This window comes from Pleurodeles waltl, chromosome 9 (assembly GCF_031143425.1).
Source record: "Pleurodeles waltl isolate 20211129_DDA chromosome 9, aPleWal1.hap1.20221129, whole genome shotgun sequence".
Taxonomy (NCBI): Eukaryota; Metazoa; Chordata; class Amphibia; order Caudata; family Salamandridae; genus Pleurodeles; species Pleurodeles waltl.
The window spans coordinates 475,907,620-475,930,484 of record NC_090448.1 but is presented as its reverse complement, the minus strand read 5'-3'; the positions used below and the strand labels follow the sequence as shown (position 1 = coordinate 475,930,484).

General features: G+C 45.6%; 1 protein-coding gene across 1 annotated transcript in view; it reads left to right on the top strand.

The window, feature by feature from the left end:
- TECPR2 (tectonin beta-propeller repeat containing 2) overlaps positions 1 to 22,865 on the top strand; it is a 657,145-nt gene that overhangs the window by 470,891 nt on the left and 163,389 nt on the right. Inside the window, exon 17 of the mRNA XM_069207305.1 lies at positions 17,115 to 17,348. Coding sequence (XP_069063406.1) covers positions 17,115 to 17,348 — 234 coding nt within the window. The remainder of the gene's footprint in view (positions 1 to 17,114; positions 17,349 to 22,865) is intronic.

Genomic DNA, 22,865 nt, shown 5'->3' with positions numbered 1-22,865 from the left:
GTGGTTGCAGGACTGTGTAAGTGTGAGAGAGTTGGGTTTTGGGTGTTGTTGATGCTGTGAGTGTTGGGTGTGGGTAAGAGCATGGAAGCTTTCAGGAAGCACAGGTAAATACTTGCTTGGTGTTGTATGGTGTGGCAAGGCAGTGTGAGGGTGCAGAAAGTAGCATGGTCACGGCAGGAGGGTGAAAGACCAGGGTTCCTGGCCTTGGTGTTGTCTAGGTGCGAATGGGCTCAGACATGCTTACCTTCTCATTCAGGCTCTGGCAGCCAGTGACCAAGTAGTGGGAGGGGAGAGGAGTGATATCACTTCATGTGAAGATGTGTGATAGGAAATCATGTGATGTCACTTCCTGTGCAGCTGGATGATGGAACTTTTCTACCTTGAATTTGATTGACCTTACCGTCTTTTAACATTTTTCATTGTGACATACAATATTTGCTGTTAGAGTTACAACCTCTAATAGCTCTAAGAAACCTAAAATCCCATTCCATTTTGGCTATTTGTTGAGGTCTTTTACTAATCAATTTGTGCTCTGTGTCTAATCCCATAGAATCCGCCTCTACATAAGCCTCTTGAAGCAATGCCCAAAATAAATAAAATCAGGAATATATTGATAAATTCCCAAACGATCAGGAGCTGTACTCTTTGGTGGCACATTTCTCCGAAATGCCTTTGCAACTTAAGAGTAGAGTGATGAAGGGAAGGAACAACCTATGGCTACAAGGATTTTTGAAGACTCAAGATTGGCAACATGTACAAAGCCATTTAAGTTACTACACTTATACCAAAACCTCTAGTACATATAGCTTGGACATCTAGCAGCAGAAAATTTCATCAGATTGCTAGACACAAATCAATGGAAGCAAATTTCAGAATGACCATGTTGCAAAATGTCATCCCATTGTTGAAAGAAGGTATCTTCCTAAACACCAGAGTTCTGAAGGGAACTCACATGCACATATTGCTACACATTCGGCACACAAATTACTTGTTGCTCAGAAAAAGTGAGGTTCACTGCCACTTTAAAATGTTCCCACTTGGATTAAAATTTACCTCAGGCTTTAATAATATGCTTTTGTGGAGATATTATCAGAAGAGTTACATTTAATGTAACCTTGATAGATTATCAATCAATCAATCAAAAAATGTATAGAGCGCGCTACTCACCCGTAAAGGTCTCAAGGCGCTTGGGGCGGGAGGGAGGGAGAAGAAGATAAGAAAATGAAATAATTCTTAAGCAGCTTTAGGAGGCAGACAGCAAGTCAATGTGTTTGAAGGTTTCATTCATTCATGGGGAACAAAATAAATGAGAACTAATCAAGAATTGGACACTTTATGCTTTTAGTAGAGGAGCTTGTCATCTCAGAAGTTAAATCTGCAGTATCTGAGGTTGAGGGAGGGCATGACGGTATTGGTCGTAATGGTATTGTGTTTGCATTTTAGTCCTAGTGCCTAAATTCATATACACCTTTCACAGGAGTTAGTGGAAGCAAAGGTCCTAATTCCAGTGAAAACTGGGAGGACCTAGTAGATATAGCAAAAGAAATGGTAAGGGACTGAAATGTTTGTATGTAAATCTGTAGATGCATAGACCATTCACAGGTCACTGAAGGGGCAAGGGAGCAACTGGAACGATATGACAACATAAGGTAAGGTAGAAGGTAGGTCAGAAGTGGGATTTCTGGAAAAACTCCATAATGGAGGAAAAGCCCACCAGGGTGGACGTTATTGCACAGTTAGCGGAGGGACAACGTCACTTACAACTGATGTGGGAGCAACAAATGAAGGAAGCAAGAGAGGAACGCGAGGCCCTACAGACTGCCCTTAAGAGCCAAACCACAATCATGGCAAACAATCAACTGGTCCATGAAACCGCCCTAGGAAAGCTTACCAACACCATAGCCCACACAAAGGTGCATCCCAATGTACCTAGCAGCGTCTTATAAAAATATCAGGACCAGGAAGCTCCGTATTCCTTTTTTCTCAATTTTGAAAGAGTGGCAAGCACTGCAAGTTGGCCGGAGGACAAATGGGGACAGTATATCGCCCCTCTATTGACTGGGCATCTACAAGCTACATATCAAGCAATCAATCCTAGTGGTACTCTCCCCTATAAAGAGATCAAGAAAACCACATTAGAAAGGGTGGGGCTTGACAGTGAAAGTTACTGGTCCAAATTTCGCCAAACTATTTGGCAATCACAGGAGAACCCTCACACTCTGTACTACAGGGTTCAACATGCTGCAGGACGATGGTTGCATCCAACTGAAAAGACCCGAGAAGAGATGTTTGACATCATCGTCTTGGAACAATTTTTAGATGCCCTACCTAACACTACCCGTAATTGGGTTCAACACCACCCAGGGTTGACCAGTGAAACAGCCATTGACCTTGCTTGTGCCTTTCACAGGAGTCCAGACTTCAGAGCTACCTCTAGCAGAACCCCAGTCCCTTCCCCTGTTCATCCAACCATAGGGAGAGGGGCAACCTCAAGACAAATGGTGACTCAAGACCCGGAGCGTATACGGATACACCATCCCCGTCAAACAACTTTTCCCAATATGGGTCCTCAGTGTTACAACTGTTCAGAGTGGGGTCACATAGCCCGATATTGCCCCCAGAAGAAGGACATAGAAGAACGATGGAGATTGGAGTTACAAAGGGAAGAGTTTTCTGGGCTGGGGGAGACAAACCCACCTACACACTCACTATCCTTCTCAATGGAGTGCAAAGGGTCGCACTAATTGACTCTGGATGCAACCAGAGCATCATCCACCAGGACCTGATTGAACCAGGGCAAGGGTTACCCCAGGCACAAGTGTTGATCGCCTGTGTACACGGGGACCAAAGATATTATCCGGTAGCTATATTCAACTTCCAGTGGCGAGAAGAAAAAGAAACTCTCATGGTGGGAGTATTACCTCACCTGGATGAGGACGTTATTATCGGAACTGACTACGTGGCCTTTCCCTTGTTGACAAAAGCAGGACAGGAGTACACTCTGAAAATGTGGTGGGGGGAAGTTCCATATGAAGCAGGTGAGGTCGTGAGCCGAAGTCCTAGAGAACATCTAAGCAAAAGGCAGAAAAGGATACAACAACAACAATATGCACAAAAACCCAATGGAACAACCAGGCCGAACCCGGGAGCCACAGGCAAAGTGTGTACCGTGGCAGGAGACTTTCGACAGAGTCAACGTGACGATCCCTCCTTAAAAAACGCATGGCAGCAAGCCTTGAATCATGAGGAACATGTGGTAGGTCCGAAATTCCTCATACAGAACCAACTCTTATATAGACTCCCAAATTCAGAAGACGGAAGGCAAAAACAATTGATAGTACCTAGTAGCCACAGACAACAGGTCCTACATCTTGGTCATGGGGACAATGGGAAAGGGCATCTAGGTAGGGAGAAAACCGAGGAGGCCATACTTAGGCGGTTTTATTGGCCCAGAGTCTTCGGGGATATCCGTAGGCACTGTTCGGATTGTCCGAAATGTCAATTATATAATCCCACTCCACATCCACCCGCTCCACTACAACCCTTACCAATCATAGAGACCCCCTTTTCGCGCGTGGGCATGGATATTATTGCACACCCCCCACCCCCCCCCCCCTCAACCCATCCAGTAAGGGACGGCAATATGTCTTGGTGTTGGTAGATTATGCCACCCGGTATCCAGAAGCTATTCCCCTCCCTAGCATGCATACTAAAGTCATTGCTCAAGCCATGATAGATTTTTTTTTCCAGGGTAGGGTTCCCTAAGGAAATCTTAACCGACCAGGGCACACTCTTTATGTCCAGACTCATGGCTGAAGTAAGCAAGACTTTAGGAGTAAAACAGATCAGAACATCAGTATATCATCCACAAACTGACGGTCTCGTGGAAAGATATAACCAGACTATTAAATCCTTGCTCAGAAAGAGTATTACTGAAGACGGTAGAGATTGGGAAAATAAATTACCACTTGTATTGTATGCGATTCGCACGCACGTTCAGTCATCTTTTGGCCATAGTCCTTTCGAATTGTTGTTTGGGCGGCCACCTCGAACCCTTCTCGAGATGCTGGCTGAACAATGGGAAGAGTCAGACGATGAGGTTAAAGACCTCCTAACATACACCAAGGAGCTGAGGGATACCCTACATTCCGTATGGGAAAAAGCCCACAATGCTTTACGCGAATCCCAAGAGAAGTAAAAAAAGGTATGACGCTAAAAGTGTACTCCGTAGTCTAAATGTAGGGGACAAGGCCTTAGTACTCCTTCCCAGTTGCGAGAACAAGCCATTGGCACAGTGGCAAGGACCCTACGAGGTTCTTGAGCAAATAAATCCCACTACCTATAAACTGGCTCTACCCCACGGCCACGGTAGGGAACAAATCTATCATATAAACATCCTAAAAAAAATGGCAAGAGCCAATGAGTGCCCAACCCGTCCGGTATATCACAAATACAAGCACAGAGGATATCTAATTTCTATCCCTTCCCTTGACACACTGTCCTGAGGAATCTATTCCCCAAACCAATGCCACCCTTCCAGATACGCAGCTTGTACCCCTCTTACATGTTATTGAGTTGTATAGGGATGTTTTTTCCAAACAACCCGGACGTACCCAGTTAGCCGAACACCCGATACGAACCAAAAATGAGTCCATATCCCGACAACGACCCTATCGTATCCCAGAAGCCAAAAGAACAGTAATAGAACAAGAGGTCCAAACAATGTTAGAAGCAGGTATCATAGAACCCTCCAACAGCCCCTGGTGTTCTCCGGTAGTATTGGTTCCGAAACCGGATGGGAGTACTCATTTTTGGGTGGATTATAGACGAGTCAATGAGATAACTTATTTCAATGCTTACCCAATGCCACGTATTGACGAACTCCTGGAAAAGTTGGGTCACGCTAGATTTATGTCCACTCTTGATCTCACAAAAGGCTATTGGCAAATCCCATTGAGAATAGCAGATAAGGAAAAAAAAACGCATTTGCCGCCACATCAGGTCTTTACCAGTTCACAGTTCCCCCCGGCCACGTTTCAAAGACTCATGGATAAGGTGTTACGTCCTCATCAGCAATATGCGGCTGCGTATCTAGACGATATCGTAATATACAGTAACACCTGGACAGAACATCTAGAACACTTGGGGGTGGTCTTGCAGGCATTACGGGAAGCCCATTTAACTGCAAACCCTGAGAAATGCAAGTTAGAGTTTACGAATATCAGATATCTTGGCTACGTGTTAGGGGAAGGACTGGTTCGTCCTCATATAGAGAAAGTAGATGCCATCAAACAGAAACCCCTACCAAGGACAAAGAAAGATGTACGTGCTTTCCTTGGTCTTGTTGGGTACTACCGGCGGTTTATTCCGCAATTCTCAATGGTAGCAGAACCTCTCACCAACCTGCTCAAGAAATCTACTCCGAACGCTGTACCCTCTCTTCCCGAAGCTGCATGCCATTGTTTTGACCGCTTGAAAAATGCCCCATCCACCGACCCTGTATTATGCTGTCTGAATTTCCAAAGACCATTTATTTTACAGACGGACGCATCTGATGTAGGACTTGGGGCGGTGTTATCTCAAACCCAGACGGATGGGTCTATACACCCAGTACTGTACATTAGTAGAAAACTCCTCCAGAGGGAGACTCACTATCCCACTATTGAGAAGGAATGTTTGGCTATTAAGTGGGCTATTGAGGCATTGCGCTATTATCTCACTGGGCGCACTTTTACACTTCTTACGGATCATGCACCCCTCATCTGGCTTGCTCGCAACAAAGACACCAATGTTCGTGTTCTAAGGTGGTTTCTCTCTTTGCAACCCTTCTCCTTCCAGATTCTGCACTCTCCTGGCCGCCACATGTTGAATGCGTATTTTCTATCTCGCTATCCTACTCCTGAGTGTCATCGACTGCCGCTCTCTAGGGGGAGTGTCTGTGACGGGCCAGACCGGGCCGACCTGCTCAATATCTCGACTGGTGCGGTCGCTTCTTGGGTTGACCCGAAAACATCTCCGGGGTCAACCAATCCGATGGGCTCGAGACTGTCTTCGCAGGAACCTGGGAGGTCAAAAGGCCAGGTCGCGTAGCTAAAGAGGATGACAGCGGATGAGCGGAGGAGAGTGGAACATCATGACACCGAGGACGATCCTAGAAGACCCGTAAGGACCCAGGAATCGAGGAGACCCCTAGGATCATCTGCAACCCTCGAGTGTGGTGCAGGAGCGAATAACGGGACTGCCGCGGTCCCAATCAGGGACGAAGAAAGCCAACCCGGGGAAGCAGAACCTTAAGGCCCGCCACACTTCAGGAGAAGCGTGGCCAAGTCAGGTTCGGGGTTGTGGACGGGCAGGGTTAGGGAGGACGGGAGGGAGGTTACACTTTGAGTTACACGGTCACAAGAGGCGGGAATTAACATAAAAGGACAAACGCGAAAGGGTTGGGCGCACGGTTGGTAAAAGGGGATTTGGGAGTACAGAAGGTAAAGGAAGTCAGTAACGAGAGAAGAACAGGTTCCGGGTACAGACAGGAAAGTGAGGAGAAAGGAACTACAACTATAAGGAAAGAAGACTCCGTAGAAAGTAGAGAAAGAAAGAGAGAGAGAGAACACTGGAAAGGAAACAAAGAAAAGCCATAATCAACCACAAATAGACAGAACTGAATAAAGTAGAAACAGGAGAAGAGGGAGAGAGAAGAAACAAGGATCAAGGGATTCCTCTTCCCCCCCTCCCCCCCCCCCCAAAGACTAGGGATACGGCCAGAAGAGTAAAGGGAAAGACAGAGACAGAGATAGAAACGAAGGGAAAGAAAGTGCATAATCACTTACCGAGCCTATTCTTCTTCTTCTGTCCACACATGCTTCCCGAGAAGCCTATGAAGAAATCAGAAAGAAGAAGAAGAGACCAGTAAACTCTCTGGAAGAGAAGTCTGAAGAACAGAAGACTAATATTAAAAGACCTACATCACCAGAGATTGTTATTAACCACTAATAAAATCTACTTACCTGTAGAATCAACGAGTCCTGTGTGATTGCTACCGCACATCCTGCAACAGACCCAAACCAGGTTTCAGCCAATCAGGCTACCTCTATCCCCAGAACACTCCTGTGAGAAGCTCTAGTGCCTCAGATTTTCTACTGCACGTCGTGCTTGGACATTTCCACTGAGCTCTGCTCATTCACACCTTTTTGGTATATATTCTACTATTTTCCTTCTCAGAATTTGCCATTTCTAGTCAAAGACCTCAAGGTTTTCTTCTCCAGACTGCTTTACATTCAATTTTTGTGAACTTTTCAGCATGCCTGACAAGGAAAGGAAGAGTCTTTTCAGAGCCTACAAGACCTGTGAGGACCCCCACAAAGACTGCATTTACTGCCTTTACCCTCATCACCCTGCCAAGGACTGTAAGGTGTGCAGAACCTTTTCTAACAAGACCCTTGGCGACCGAGAGGACAGGCTTCTTATTTGGCTCCAGAAGCTGAAAACAAGGCAGAGTCCTGTTTCTGGTTTGGACAGTGAGTACTCTATTTCCTCCAAGCAGGTTAAAAAAAGAGACAGGTCACCTCAGACTGGTCAGTTGGAGGAACAACCTAAAAAGGCGGCTATAAAGACCAGACATGGGACTTACAAGACGCACAGCTCTTCAAGTTATCCTCACAAAAGGCCTTTAACATCACACAGGGAAAGAGGTGAGTGTTCTTTCTCCTCAGAACGTGGTCAGAAAGCATCTTCTGCCACCTACATCGTCTAAGCAGTCCTTCAAAACGCCGTCTCTCAAGCTGTCAACGACATAGTGGACGAGATCGCCGACGACTAAATTGACGATAACTGTCTGCATGGCATTGTCGACTACACTTACTACGACGACGGTTTATAGAGTGTGCTCCGTCTCCAGTGTCTTCACGTCTACGACTCAGTCTATGGCCTCCTCCATCAGGTCATTGACGCTGAAGTTGGTGGTTGCATCCTTGTCATCGACAACGGCTCCGTCGACGGGACTCAGTCACTCGTCCTCTGATCCCTGCTCATCTTTTAAAGGGTGATAAAACGGATGAGGAAGGGCCATTTAGAGCGGGCCATAGTCTTTCTGAGCTACATATAAAGTGTCAGGATCTGGGAGACGATAACCCTCAGTCCTTCTATTCTCTGGATGATCACTGTTCCTGTCAGGAGCAAATGATTCCTATGCCAGGATCTCTTATTTCAGACCTCCAGTTGTTGTTAGCAGACTATAGAAAAAGATTCCCACTGGTTGAATCTGAAGTCCAGCAGACAGTTATGCCTTCATCGGTACTTCCTCCTTCTATACCTGTCAGACCACGGGTATTACCGTTGGATGTGCCACCACACACACCTCTTTCGGCCCCACCACGATGTCCGACGATGATAGGGAGGAAGGGGAATTAACAGATCATATCACTGAATGGGATGACTATCAGATACCTTCACCATCTTCATCCTCTCCAGTCCCTGTAGACTCTCCACCAGGGGACATTGGTTGATTTCACAGTTTGTTGGAACAGGCAGCAAAAAGGTTTGCTGTACTTATGCCGACAAAGCAGATGGACTGCTTTCTCTACGACTTTAAAAGGAGCCCTTTCAGAAAAGCGTAAAATTGATGCCCATTGTAGACTACGTATGGAGCGAGGGTATTAGGGTCATGAAGAATCCCGCTACTGTTACCACGGTCTTGCCCCGCCTGGATAAGAAATATAGGGTGCCAGATGATGTCCCAGCGTGCCTGACTGGTCATCTCAAGCCGGATTCTGTTATTGCTTAAGCGGCGCAGCGTAGGTCTTGAAACCCTTCAGCTCCAATCTCAGCTCCACCTGATAAAGAGGGGAGAATGCTTGATAATATTGGGAAGCATTTCTCCTTGATGTCATCCCTCACAGTGAGAATGTCAAACTCATTAGCTGTTATAGGAAGATATAGGCAGCTATAAGCAGACATAGCTCCTTACATAGACCATCTTCCGGAGGAGTCAAAAGCGGAAGCGCTGAAGATAGTACAGGAGGGGGAAAAGGCTTCAGCAGAAGTCATCGATTGTGCAGTAGATATTGCTACTACGGCTTTTCGTCAGCTGGCAGGCGCAGCTGTTTTAAGGAGGCAGGGCTGGATTCGCACAACATCTTTTAAACCGGAGGTCCGTAGCAAAATACTTGACTTGCCTTTCAATGAGGAAGCTCTTTTCGGGAAGCATGTTGCTGAAGCTCTGCAAACTATTAAGACAGATACGGACACAGCAAAGTCCCTTTGGAACCCTGCAGTTCAGAAAGCAGCCCTTTCGGGGTGCTAGAGGAAGGGAATTTCCATCCTACAGAGGGGGGAGTTCCAGCAGTATAAATATCCTGCTTCCAGCTCAAATATTCAATCCTTTCAGGCCCAGTATCAGCAGAGGCAATCTCCACAGGCAGCATATGCTAGAACTGCGCATAGAGCAAGAGCAGGACAACAGTCTAGAGAATCAGGTCGCAGGCAATGACTTTTCCCTTACCCCGGCTACTTATCCTTCTTCAAGTCTCATTTTGGGAGGAAGGATTTCCCAATACCTGCACAATTGGCATATGATTACCTCTGACCGTTGGGTGTTGCACCTTATTCAACTTGGCCATGCACTAGAGTTCATGCAAATCCCACCACCAACACCCCCTCCTCCATGAGCAATGAAGAACCTCAAGCTCCTCAGAAAGGAAGTCCAGTCGATGCTCAAGAAAGGAGCTATTGAAAGGGTCCCGGCTCGGGACAGAAACAAGGGGTTTTATTCTCGTTTCTTTCTTATCCAGAAGAAGTGGAAAAATTGGCATCCAATCCTGGATCTTTGAGATCTGTATACTTACCTTAAAAGGCAGTCATTCCGTATGACTACGTTGCAGGATATCCTTTCCCTTCTCAATCCAGGAGATTATCTGTCATCCTTAGATCTTCAGGATGCATGCTTCCATAGTCCTATTCATCAATCGCACAGAATATTCCTCAGATTCATAGTACCCGGGGACCATTTCCAGTTCAGGGTACTCCCTTTCGGCCTCAAGTCGGCCCCCAGAATTTTCACCAAGTGCCTGGCTCCAGTAGCGGCTTTCCTCAGAAGACACAAATTTCAGGTATTTCCATATCTGGACGACTGGCACATCAAGGCAAGATCCCTCTTGCAGACTCGGAAAGCGACAGAGGCTTGCATAGGCCTATTTGCCAAGCTAGGCCTATCAATCACAACAAGTCTGCTCTCCAACCCCTGAAGGTGAGGACTTTCCTAGGAGCAGTTCTAGACACATCCAGTTCCAAAGCAGCTCCCACAAAAGAACGACAGAGGAAACTGATCTCTTTAGCCAGTTTTGTCCAAAAAAGAAGGTCTGTTTCTGTTTGCCTCTTTAAGTCCCTACTGGGGATAATGTCTTTCTGCATCCCACTGGTTCCTTTCTGTTGTATCAGAATGCGTCCACTTCAAGAGCAGTTGGACATTCAGTGGACACAGTCCAAGGGATCTTTCGACAACGTGATCAAGGTTACCAAACCAATGAAATTATATCTGTATTAGTGGACCCAAGCGTCCCATCTATCAGTAGGTCTGTCTTTTCTTCCACCCCCGGCCCCGTGGGTGATCACAACGGATGCATCCCTGGAGGGTTGGGGAGCCTTCCTTCAGGATCTTTCAGTCGGGAAGCTCATCAAAAGATTTATCATATCAACTATCTTGAAATGAAGGCAGTTCATTCAGTGCTTCAGAACTACATGTAGTCTTGTTATCCCATTATAATATCAGGACTAATAGTCCCAAAATGCAAAAAAAACATTTTTGTTTCACGATAACTGGAAGAGTATTCTGTAGTAATGACATCTTGACAGGCTATTTCCTAGTTTAGTAAGAAAAGAGATCACGTTTTCGGTAGTGATGGCAGGAGTAGACCATCTCTCTGCTTTACTTTGTATAAAGCCATATTCCTGATAAAAGTCCATACTAAACATGTCTAGAGAACGTGAATGTGACAGCCAATTGCCTCATTGTCCAAATGCGTAATAGGCTATGCAGTGCCGTTGAAACACATCCTGCCTCGATCGCTTTGGTGATCACTGTCTCTTTAATAGTATCTCCTTACTGGGTATGATAGGTTGTAGAGTATAAATTGGATAAAAAGTAAAAAGACAAGCAGTCTCCAGTGTGATTAGTATTCCCTTGACTCTGATGTTGGCAATAATTATTATTTGGAGCTGAATCTATAGGTCTACACCATAATTGGTGTGATTGATCTCTGAAGGGGAGGCGGCATCATTTTTGCCATAAAATTGGGTGTGATATTAGACACATTTGAGTGTGACGTCCTAGGTTTTCATATTGATCTGTGTAAATGTATATTTTATTTTATTTCCATATGATAGGTTCAGACAATTTATTTATGTTCCAAATACAATTTATTGTAGCATAAACAATTCATTCTGCGCAAGCAAGTTGTGTCTCATCATAATGTTACAAAGATTAATTGATTAAATGCAAGCAAGTCGTATTCCATCATATGATAACATAGCCAACATGTGTTTCCCCCTGTCCCGGTCTCCAGCGTAGGGCTTTTTCTCAAAGCTTTATAAGCATTTATAGGCAATTGTATATCACTCCTAATTGGTCAGTAGCAACATGTTCACTAACAACATAATCCCGGACTTAAAGCATTTTTGGATGTTACAGTCCCTGCGGTCACTGTTGATCCAGCACATGTGTGCACAGTACACGCTGATGCCTCAGGTTCAAGGTGACCTGGAAACAACTGATTGATCAAATCTTCAGTGTTCTTCTCCACATGACCGCATTGAACTTCCAGGTTTTGCAATTTACCATGCTTGGTTTCAACCGTTGGGGCCGTTGATATGCTGTCCTCAAGTTTGGCCCACTGAGAATTGTACCATATGTCCTAGGTGAGGGCCTGCATAGCATTGCTTTGTGAGGCTTCTTGTTGTCCGGCATTGGTTCAGATTAAGCTATGCAGCAAGGCTTTGTGCCGCTCAGTGGCGTTTTTGATGAAGCTGGCAGCTGTACGGCGCGAGCTTGCATCGCTCTGCGTCGATTCCAATGAGACTGCCAGCTGTGCAGTGCAGCTTTGTGGGTCCAGGAAGCGCTCTGTCTGATGCCAGCCAGTTGTCCAGAACCTTGGGAGGCACCATTTGGAGGTCAAGAACTCACTCCATCGGAGGCCAGCAGGGCTCCGGCAGGTGCTGGTCCTGTGCAGCAGGTCACCTGGGCAGTTGCAAACAGAGGTCAGTCATTTCACCCTTGGAGTACTCAACCTGCGATAAAGGGAGCAGATCCACTTCTCAGGCAGCAGGGCAGTCCTCCTGTAGTGTGCATAGGTCAAGGAGTGTACTAAAGAATGGGTCTGAGGGTCGCATTTTTATATCTAATGCAAGTTTTGAATTGGGAGAAGATTATTGAGCTTCCTCCCACAGTAGTGTCTGGAATTCCCTGCCCTGGACTCAACAAGTTTCTTTCTTAAGCTAAATAAGCTTTTAGGTAAGTTGTTGATTGTATCACATATTTTCAAATTCCCCTTACCATAAGGGTTTGAGGTGTGGCATATCATCTGAGCCAGATGTTGAAGCTGTCAAGGTCTGGCTTTATATATCTGTTAAGTATCCAATTGAGGCCTGTTTACACAGGAACGCCTAGCAAAACTATCCTGAATGATGTTTACTAGAAAGATCTGGTTTACCCTAATTGGGTCATGAAGTTTTGTACATCAACGTGTATGTGTCCCAGTATGATTAATTGAGAGCTCAGAGGAAAACCATTTTGGAAGGGTAGACCTTTCCACGATCCATGGATATTACCTCTTCTTCTGAACTGTTTGCAAGGAAGCACACAGAACAAAATTGGTATTTTAAGCAACCTATGTAGCACCCAGTCATCTAGCCACAAAAGGGGTCTGGAAGTGATTGACTCCCACCCCTTATAATAGTGAACTGCCTTTTGTGTAATTGCCCAGATGAATGTCACATCCGATGGGATGTCAAATATGCTCACTCTCTAACATGTTCATGCCCATCCACCACATCCACTGGCGAGGATACCAGTTGATTCATCTTGCTGATTTATTGACAAGTGGTTGTTGTGGTCCTTCTTCCAAATCAAGACCTTATTGGAGCCAGCATTCATCTCTGTTACCCATGGTAAAAGGTGCACCTGTGATGGGCGCAGGATAGTGGGGCTCCTGACTTCAGTTGGGGGCTGATAACACATTTGCCTACATCTAGTGGGCACTCTCAGCCACATCATTGCCTGTTGGCTTGCAAGTGCTCATTCACACCTTGACAAGGGCTGCCTACATCAGAGAATAAATCAATATAAAATTGGTTTCTCGTGATTCATTCAGAAAAGCACTCAGATCTGATTTAACCATAGTCATGTCATGTTGAGTCTTAGAAAGCAATCCACAAAGAGTAATTCATGTTCAATAAATGTATCTTGTAGCAACATATATTTACTTAAACTCTATTGCAGTTTAGAAAAACATACAGTTTACATAAAAGTGCGAACGCCATAGTGATCAGTATAAAGTTAGGTCAATATCAAGAGTAAATATTACTTGAATAATATTTGTGAGCTGTTATTTCTGAGCTGGCCTGATTTGTATTTATATAACAGCAAAGGTGCCTCGTGGTCCATTTATTGTTCAGATATGCTAAAGTCTTGTACACATCCTGTGGACTTTTTGACCCTTGTTGAGAATATCAGCGGGTCTCACCAGGACAGATCTACCACCCGATTATGTGCTATGTAGAGAGAAAGGAAGGTCCCTATTCCTAAAATTGTAAATACACTATAATGGATACGATGATGAACGGAGGTTACATATATCTAAAACTCCCACAGAGGTTTCTAGTGGAACATATATCTGTCAGTAAATAAAAGCAAATATACCCAACATAAGTGTCCTTTATATGCCATATTAATGTACAAGAACCTAAGCAGTGAGCAGACTTACCTAAAAAAAGATAAACAAGTTCCATACATCTCTTTGAATTTAGAAGGCTGGTGATGTTTGGGCAAAAATGCCAGAAACTGTAACCATGAATGGCAATTTGTCAAAGGAGCATCACAATCTTCTAAGTTCAGCCAGTGTAATGCACCGAGGCCAATTGTTATGTTTTATAGCCCATGCTTTACATTTTGTCTTATAATTAATTTGTGTATATAAATGTTCATACTATATAAAGTTCTTGAACATGAGCAGGTCCTCCACATTAATTATTCTTTGTGGGTTTAATTTCAAAGTTTTGATAGATTCGACATCACATGAATATGGTTTAATCCGATTTGTGTATTTCTCTGAATAAATCCTTGGAATCCAATGTTATATTGATGTATACACTACCCAGGTTCCTTGGGTGCAACAGTTACAGCTTGGATTTGTTTACTACTTCAGAAAACTGTCTGTGAGAAACAATATCATGCTGCCTTTTTGATCAGCTAAGGGCCTCTACTAGCACTGTTGTTTCTAAAGAGTGCCTTTCTCCTGCCACCCTCAAATAGTCAGTGTTATGTTTTAGTATTGTGTGTTCCTGGACAAGTAATTCCCCCTTCACACAACCATCCCAGATCGTCAACTCCTGCGGCCTAGGTACAATCTACACCTTTGCAGGCAGCAGTGCCTTCGGCACAGGTTCATGCCAACCTGGGTACAGGTTACTAGGTCTCATCCATAGGACGGGGAAAGGTTGTGGAAGGAGGTTGATCACTCTTGAAGGGATGCAGATGGCTGGACACGGGCATAAGTAGAGTTTTCTTTAGTTGTGCATTAAGCTCAGTTTTCAAGTATTGCAATTGATTTGACATAGGTAAATCCGGAGTTATTTGTAATCATGATCCACGCAGCTTTGTTTGATCGGTTTGTATCAGTTAAATCATCTGTGTGTATTAAGGATATTACTTAATGTACTGCTAAGGATAGTGTTGGGAGAGACCTAGCTTCCCATATCAGACATTTCTACTGGCAAGCCACGTCCTCCCCATTAAGATATTTTGGTTGACATATTATCGCATTTTCGTTGCTCATTCAGATTCACTATAGATTAACCTGTGGGTACATGATGACTGTTTGTTGGTGAAAGCAATGTACGAAAAATGTAATTTTACCATACCAAGTACCATGGAAGTGTTATCCGATTGTATTAACCAAACTACTGTTCATCTAAGTACTATCTGTGAGTATTTGCCGAGCAGTGAGTCACTTAGTGTGTTATCTGACTGTGTATATACTGAATGATGCAATACAGAAATATGGATGACTGAGCTGTGTTATCGAATTGCTTTTAACAAAATGAAGTAAATGCTGAAGTGATCGAAAACTAGAATGAGAATATCTAGTTGCAGGACCTAGATCTGAGTATGGCACACCTTGTGGTTCTTGGAGCAACTGTTCCTCTCTTTTAAGGACACACCCAGTAATTTGGCGATGATGAGCAAATGGTTTGGATCTTTCCTATTATAGACAAAGCACACAATTCTACAGCATGAAGCCACTATGTTAGTTATCCTGACAATAAATATGAGTGCTTGGCAATTGTTATCTGCATTGTAGGTCACATGGCTGTAGACAGGGTAGATGTGGATCTAAGATCCCAACGACGACAAATCTCTCTTTAGGGCACCGGCTTTGGTCACCAATTTGTGCAGTCAAATGTACCGCTCAGTTGGATCAGTCCTATACTCCTGTCTGCTAGTACTGCAGTCACAAGCAGCTGAGCTATGGCCGTCTCGTGCTGCTATTTCAAAGCATACAGGTCATCAGAACCGGTTTCTTCCTGGAGTCTGTCTGTGTGAATCAGGAGATCATGAAACCCCTCACCTGGTGTCACCGCCTCTTCCACAGATGGTCTTGGAGCTTGGCTGGTTCTGCTCCTTTGCTGGATTTGCAAGTGACACAGTAGTTGAAAGGCAGTGTTTGTAAGCACTCAAAATGTCTATGGAATACTAGCCAGCTTATAAGCACTAAAATTTCATCTCTATTTAGTGTAAGGAGAATGTAAGTATGTGTTCTAGTAATTCACCAAAAACATTTTTATTGGTGCATTTTGCTTTCAGTTAAGAAAATGTGCAAACCAATTTTTGACCAGCTTGCCAGAAACAGTTTTAATGAAGTCACTGACTTCCAAGTGCTGCAAGAGTTCTTAATATACATGATTTAGATGAAATGGACCACCTCGAGACACGTGTGAGGGCTGTTATGCAGGGGATAGAATTTTAATGTGAATTATTGACTATGTGAATTGAAAGGTATAAAGCAATGGTCTCGGTTGTTATCTATTTCAGGTTTCACTGTCTTTATGGCCGCTGACCCAGTGCTTGGGATTTTTAATCCTTGCAGCAAGTAGTTAGGAATTGTTATTTTACTATTTGAATTTTAAGAGTGTGATATTTGTTGTGTGTTATACATGCTAGTTTCAGTTTTTAAATGAATAATTAAAACAGATAGATGGATTTGAAATTTGACCTTATCAGGTATTTTGACCCCATTACAGCAGTGGGTAGGAGAGCGCAGTAACCTCCCACAGCCTCCTTCCGCTGACACCTTTGACTCCCAAAAAAAATGGAAAGGTTTGTGAGCATTTTGAAGAAAATGTTTTTCCTTATAGGAATGCGTGTTTACTATATATATATATATATTTATATCAAAACAAATCCCTTTCAGGGTTAGAGTGCCGCATAAATTATGCAAAAAAGAAGATAGTGACAAAGTCTTTTGCCATTTGTACAGCAAAGTCTTTAAGCATAGGTTTGACACAGTGTCAACCTTGCCGAGCTGTAAAATGACAAAAGCCATCTAGCTCGGCGTGGATAGCACTGTGCTGATCCAATGCTTAAAAACTTTGCTAGATAAACAGACATTTGAGGTGAGCAAATCTAGAGTGTCGCTGGTGTTGCAGGGTGCGCCCTACTAGAGCTGCTCTCCACCTAAACTTGGGAACTACCCAGAGTTCTCTATTCTTTTTTGCATATATATATATATATATATATATATATATATATATATATATATATATTTATATATATATATATATAGCTTGTTATAAATGGAACCGGATTTTCTGTTATGAAAGATTGAACATGATTAATGCTTTTTCCTCAGGATCCTTCCTTTGGCTTTGCCAGAGCAACAAAGATCTGTTTTGTGTCACCGATCAAAATCCACAGTTCCGTCCTTCCACAGTGCAGCTGCCTCCTGAGGTTGAAATGGTTCATTTTGCAGCATGCCAGGATGCAGTCTGGGTGTTGGATACCTTTGGACGTGTTTTTATCCGCACACTATCTAAGAGTTGCCCCATAGGGATGCACTGGACACAACTGGACCTATCTCAGCTAGGTAAGGTTACAAGGCTTTTATTATTTTGCAAGCCATGGTTTAAATGTGATGTTACACTAAAGTGCCAGGTGTGGTGGGTCAGTTCTTCACACAGCTTTTTTCTTTCCATTGTTTATTTTTTTAAATTTATTTAGTCCCTTCCATGTGTGCTTAAACATTATTTTCAGATTTCAATATTTCGAAGCTAATAGTAGATTTTCTTTGAACCAATAAGCAGGGGTGTGGAAATCGTATAGCCCAATGCCCAGGAGATATTGTTTGGCGTCAAGGGCAATAAGTTTTCATGTTTATTTTGTCCTTGGGACAAGGAACCCCAATCCTCAGCAGCACAAACCCTTTGGCTGAAAGTTTACAAGCAAGGAAACTGTCTGCAGTTGAGATAATATTTATGCTCATACATTTGCTAGAGACTTCTAGTTGCAGATTCATTACCTCAGAATTTCCCCCAGGTGTCAGTCTGGATCTGGAGATTTTTCCTCGAGCCATACCTCCGCATGCCGTTAGGTGGTGTCGGTCGACTCTGCATCTGTCGTTGGAGTCATGGTCACCAGATATGGCATCGTGGTCATATATAGGCGCCATCCGGCACGCTGATATCAGTTCTTTTCTTTTTGCAACAGGCTACACGGTGATCCGGTTGAGAGCTACCTCACAGGCACTTTTTGACTAGCTTTTTCAGCTTTTTGTTGAAGCTTTTAGACCTCGTGATACATTGAATATGTCTGCACGGAACACTGGCTTCAAGCCCACCGACTCCTGTCATCAGATGATGCCCATGACAGATCCGCATCTCATGTATCTTTTGTGTTTGGTGTGCTACCACGACCCAAAGTTGTGCTCGGATTACTGGGTTATGAACCCGAAGGCTTTGAGGGGGCGGTCCCTAAAGCTTCTTTTGGCCTGTCACTCAAGTCCACTGAGCCCACACTCTGTCGTCCCATTCGCAATCTATGGGACGCTCGGGGAAGCACAAGAAGTCGTCAAAGAAGAACAAATGTTCTTCAACTTCCTCCCATCGGTCAGATGACACAACGTGGGAAAAGGAGCCACGGCACTCTAGGCCTCTGTCCTCGAAGCCTACTTCTGTGTCGTCTCAGCAACTCTCCGAGTTTCCGGGAGCCGAAGCCAGCCCTTCCCAACTCCGTGAGCTCTGTAAGGCCATGCACCTCATATTGGGGCAGTCTGACTCTTCTAAAGCGCCTTCAAGCCCCACTGGGTCAGCAGGGGCCCCCTTATGATCTGCACAGGTGGCTTTGGCCTTGGCCCTGGAAGGTACCCAGAGATCTGTTTCTGGATCCACACCAGCGTTGGTCGTGCCACTGCGACCTTCCCTGACGAAAGCACAGATGTCGACGCTCCCGATGTCGTCTCTGCCCGCGCCATTCCCCTACTTATTGATGACTGATTTGGAGCCAGACTGGCATCGCTAGACACCAATTCTGACTTTGACGGGGACCTTGCTCCCCAGGTTGGATCCTGACCTTTATTCTTGTGGAAACAGGTTTGGTGAGAGTATGGAGGGGTCACTGAACCCTTTAGAATGCCAGCTTGATGACCCCATTGACTGGGCTCAGGACTTGGATGAAGCCGGTGGCCCAGATGCCTCCCCTGATGCTGGCCTGCTTTCTCCCCCTAACGTGGCTACGGGTGGGAGCATCATATTCAGTGGTGGTGAGGAGAGCAGCCGAGGTCCTGGGCGTTGAGCTGCCTTCTGTGGCCATCAAGACCAACCTCCTGACTGAGGTGCTTCAGCCTGTGGCTTCCTCCACAGAACCCTTCTTCCCCTTCAATGAGATCCGCACTGATGTCCTGCTGGGGACTTGGCCCAAACCCAGCACAGGGGCTTCTGTAAACAGGACAATCGCCCACCACCATTGGCCTACGCCTAATGACCCAAAATTCCTTACCCAGGACCCGCCCAGAGAGCTTGGTCATTGAGGCTTCTACATCCTCAGGCGCATTCCCTTCCGCACCCCCCGGATAGGGAGTCCAAAAGACTGTATCAGCTTGGGAAGAAAATGTTTTATTCCACTAGTCTGGCATTGTGGTCCGTGAACACCGCATGCCTTTTGGGTCGTTACTCCCATAATTTATGGGACACGATTGTGCAGGTGCTGCCACAGGTCCCGGCGGAGGCCCGGGCCATTCTCTCCCAAGATGTTGCTGAAGGGAGAGATGCAGCTAAGTTCACTATCAGATGTGGGCTGGATACAACCAACTCACTTGGCAAATCGGTTGCATCAACAGTGGCCTTGAGGCACCACGCTTCGTTGAGGACATCTGGCTTTTCTCTGGATGCCCAAGCAGCACTTATGGACATGCCCTTCGATGGCACCCATCTCTTTGGAGACAAAGCAGACTCAGTGTTCGGAGTCCCAGGCTACAGCTCGGTCCTTGGGCCTTGCAGCTGCCCCTCAGCCCTCTGTCTGCTTTTTGCCCATTTCGTGGCTACAGAAGGGGCACTCAACCATGTTCCTCTCCTTCCAGCCACCATGCCGCGCATGCTGCCCAACCTCTCTGCAAAGAGGTTACGGCTCTCTTGGCCAAGGGAGCCATAGCAAAGGGTCCCTGTGCCAGAAGTAGGTCGTGGTTGTTATTCCTGCTACTTTCTGGTGCCCAAAAAGGGCAAAGGCCTCAGCTTTATCATAGACCTCTGGACCCTCAATCCCTTCCCCAAGAAGAAGTTCAAGATGCTCCCTCTAGCTCAGTTCCTCTCTGCTCTGGACCAAGGAGACTGGATGGTAGCGTTTGTCTTGCAGGATGCATATTTCCGTATTTCCATCAAGCCTACCCACAGACGTTACTTGTGGTTCATGATAGATCGCAAACATTTTTTATTTCCTGTGCTCCCCTTTGGCCTTTTGGCCTTAACAGCACCCCTTGGGTGTTCACCAGAGTGGTGAAGGTGGTTGCAGCACATCTGTGCAGGTTAGGGGTTTCAGTCTTCTCATACCTTGACGATCAGCTGTTGGAGGTGGGCTCACCCCAGGCTGTTGTCTCCCACCTCCAGACTTTGGCAGACCTTCAGCATTCACTGGGGTTCAGCTTCACTATAAACATAACGAAGTCACATCTGACTCCCTCTCAGACATTCCCTTTTATCAGAGCTGTTCTGGACACAGTGCATTTTCTGACCCTTCATTCCAAGTGGCGGGTCCGTGATATTCAGGCTATGATACTGATGTTTCAGCCTCTATCCTGGATTTTCGTGAGAATGACTCTTAGGCTGATAGGCCTCATGGCCTCTTGCATCCTGCTGGTGACACATACCAGATGGCATATGTGGGCTCTGTAGTGGAACCTGAAGTTCCAGTGGGTGCAGCATCGGGGGAAATCTCTCCGACATGGTCCAGATCTCGGAGGGAACTGCCCAAGATCTGCAGGGGTGGCTTTTGAACCGCAATTGGGTCAGAGGCAGATCCCTCTCCCTTCCCCAAGCAGTGACAAATAGATCACTCCTTGGATGGGGTGGCCACATAAGCTAGGCGAAGATCAGAGGTTTCTGGTCTCCAGCAGAGTCCAGGCTCCATATCAGTCTTTTGGAACTCAGGGCGATCAAGTTAGCATTGAAAGCATTCCTTCCCTCCCCCAAAGAGAAAGATGTGCAGGTGTTCACGGACAACAGCACTGCCATGTGGTACTGCAACAGGCAGGGTGGGGTCGTGACCCTTTGTCAGGAGGCTCTGCCCCTCTGGACATGGGTGGAACCTCAGGGCATATCCCTGGTGGTTCAACATCTGGCGGGCTTTCTGAACGCCAGAGCAGACGCACTCAGCTGTCAATGCCTGGTCGATCATGAATGGCGTTTCCATGTGGAAGTGGTGTAAGGTCTCTTTCAGCAGTGCAGAGAGCCTTGGTTAGACCTGTGAACATCTGCCAAGAACACGTAATGTCAGCAGTTTTGTGTGCTGGAGTTTCTAAGGCGCCACCCACTCGGCAATGCTTTTCGTCTCGAATGGAACTCGGGCCTCCTTCCCGCCTCTACCACTTATGCCTAGAGTTCTCAAGAAGTTCAAGAATGATCGAGCCCAAGAAAGTCTGGTATCCCAAGCTCTTGAGCATGGCCATCAATCCTCCAATTTAACTGCTTCTTCAGGAGGATCTTCTGTTGCAGCAGCAGGGGACAGTTCTCCACCTGAACCTCTCCAGTCTCTGACTTCTTGCGTGGAGACTGAGTGGCAGCAGTTGACAGATTTTGACCTTCCGCCCGAAGTCTGTAACGTTTAGCACCCCTCCACCAAAATGGTACACGCCTGTCGTTAGAAAAAAAATTGTGGCATGGTGTACAAAAATGTCTGTTGACCCACTCTCTGCCCCTCTTTCTAAGGTTCTTTTGTTTGCTCTTTAGCTCTGCAGGGCTCTTCTCTGGGCACCCTCTAGTGTTATTTGTCTGTCATCTCGACTTTCCTGAAATTACCTGACCCAACCCTCTTTGTTTAAATCTATTATTTGTAGATTTCTGAAGAGTCTTCCCATATGTTTCTGCCTTCTCTGTTCATATTGCCCCAATGAGATTTGAGCTTGTTTCTTACTTTCTTGATATGTGCTGCTTTCGAGCCAATCTAGTAACTGTCCACTTCAGCTTCTTACTTGAAAGACAGCCTTCCTGGTCGCCATCACTTCAACTCGCAGAGTGGGTTAGCTGCAGGCCCTTTCCTCAAAGCCACTTTTTATTTCCATCCATCCTGACAAGGTGGTGCTTCGTACCAGGGCTTTCTTTTTTCCTAGTCACATCCTTCCATGTAGGCCAATCCATCACCTTGCCTGCTTTGTACGCACCCCCACATCCTTCTAAGGAAGAGGACAGACTCCACTGCCTAGGCCCAAAAAGAGTTCTGGGTGGAAGACCAACTCTTTGTGGGTTATGTGGGTGTGAAGAAAAGTTGGGCAGTGCAGAAGAGAACCATCTCTAGATGGGTTGTTCTCTGCATCAAAAATGTGCTGCGCATTGGCTAGGAAGCAACCCCCTGAGGGTTTGCGTGCTCACTCCACCAGAGCAACAGCTGCAACCATTGTGTTAGCACACAGAGTTCCAGTCTTGGACATCTGCCAGGCATTAACGTGGGCTCATTGCATAAATTCACAAAACACTAGTGCCTGGACAGTCTTAATTGAAGGGACAGGTGCTTTGCCCGTTCGGTTGTGCAGGACTTCTTAGCATGATCTTGGTTCGCAGACCCCCCTCCGGGGATGGTATTGCTTGGGTATCTATTCTAAGGTAAGGAATCTGCAACTAGAAGTCTCTATCAGATGAACAAGTTACTTACCTTTGGTAATGAATTATCTGGAAGAGACATTCTAGTTGCAGATTCCATACCGACCCACCCATCCGACCCGCTCTGCGAACTGATTTCTAGAGACAGGGACTTCCCTTTCACAGCCCTAAATCTGGCACACCAGGATCAGTGTTCTTCATGGCTCTGCTTCTCGCGTGGACAGTCGTGAAAAGAAACTGTCTTAAGCATGCCAGGGTGACGCCTATATACGACCTGTGACATCATATCCGGCGACCACGAC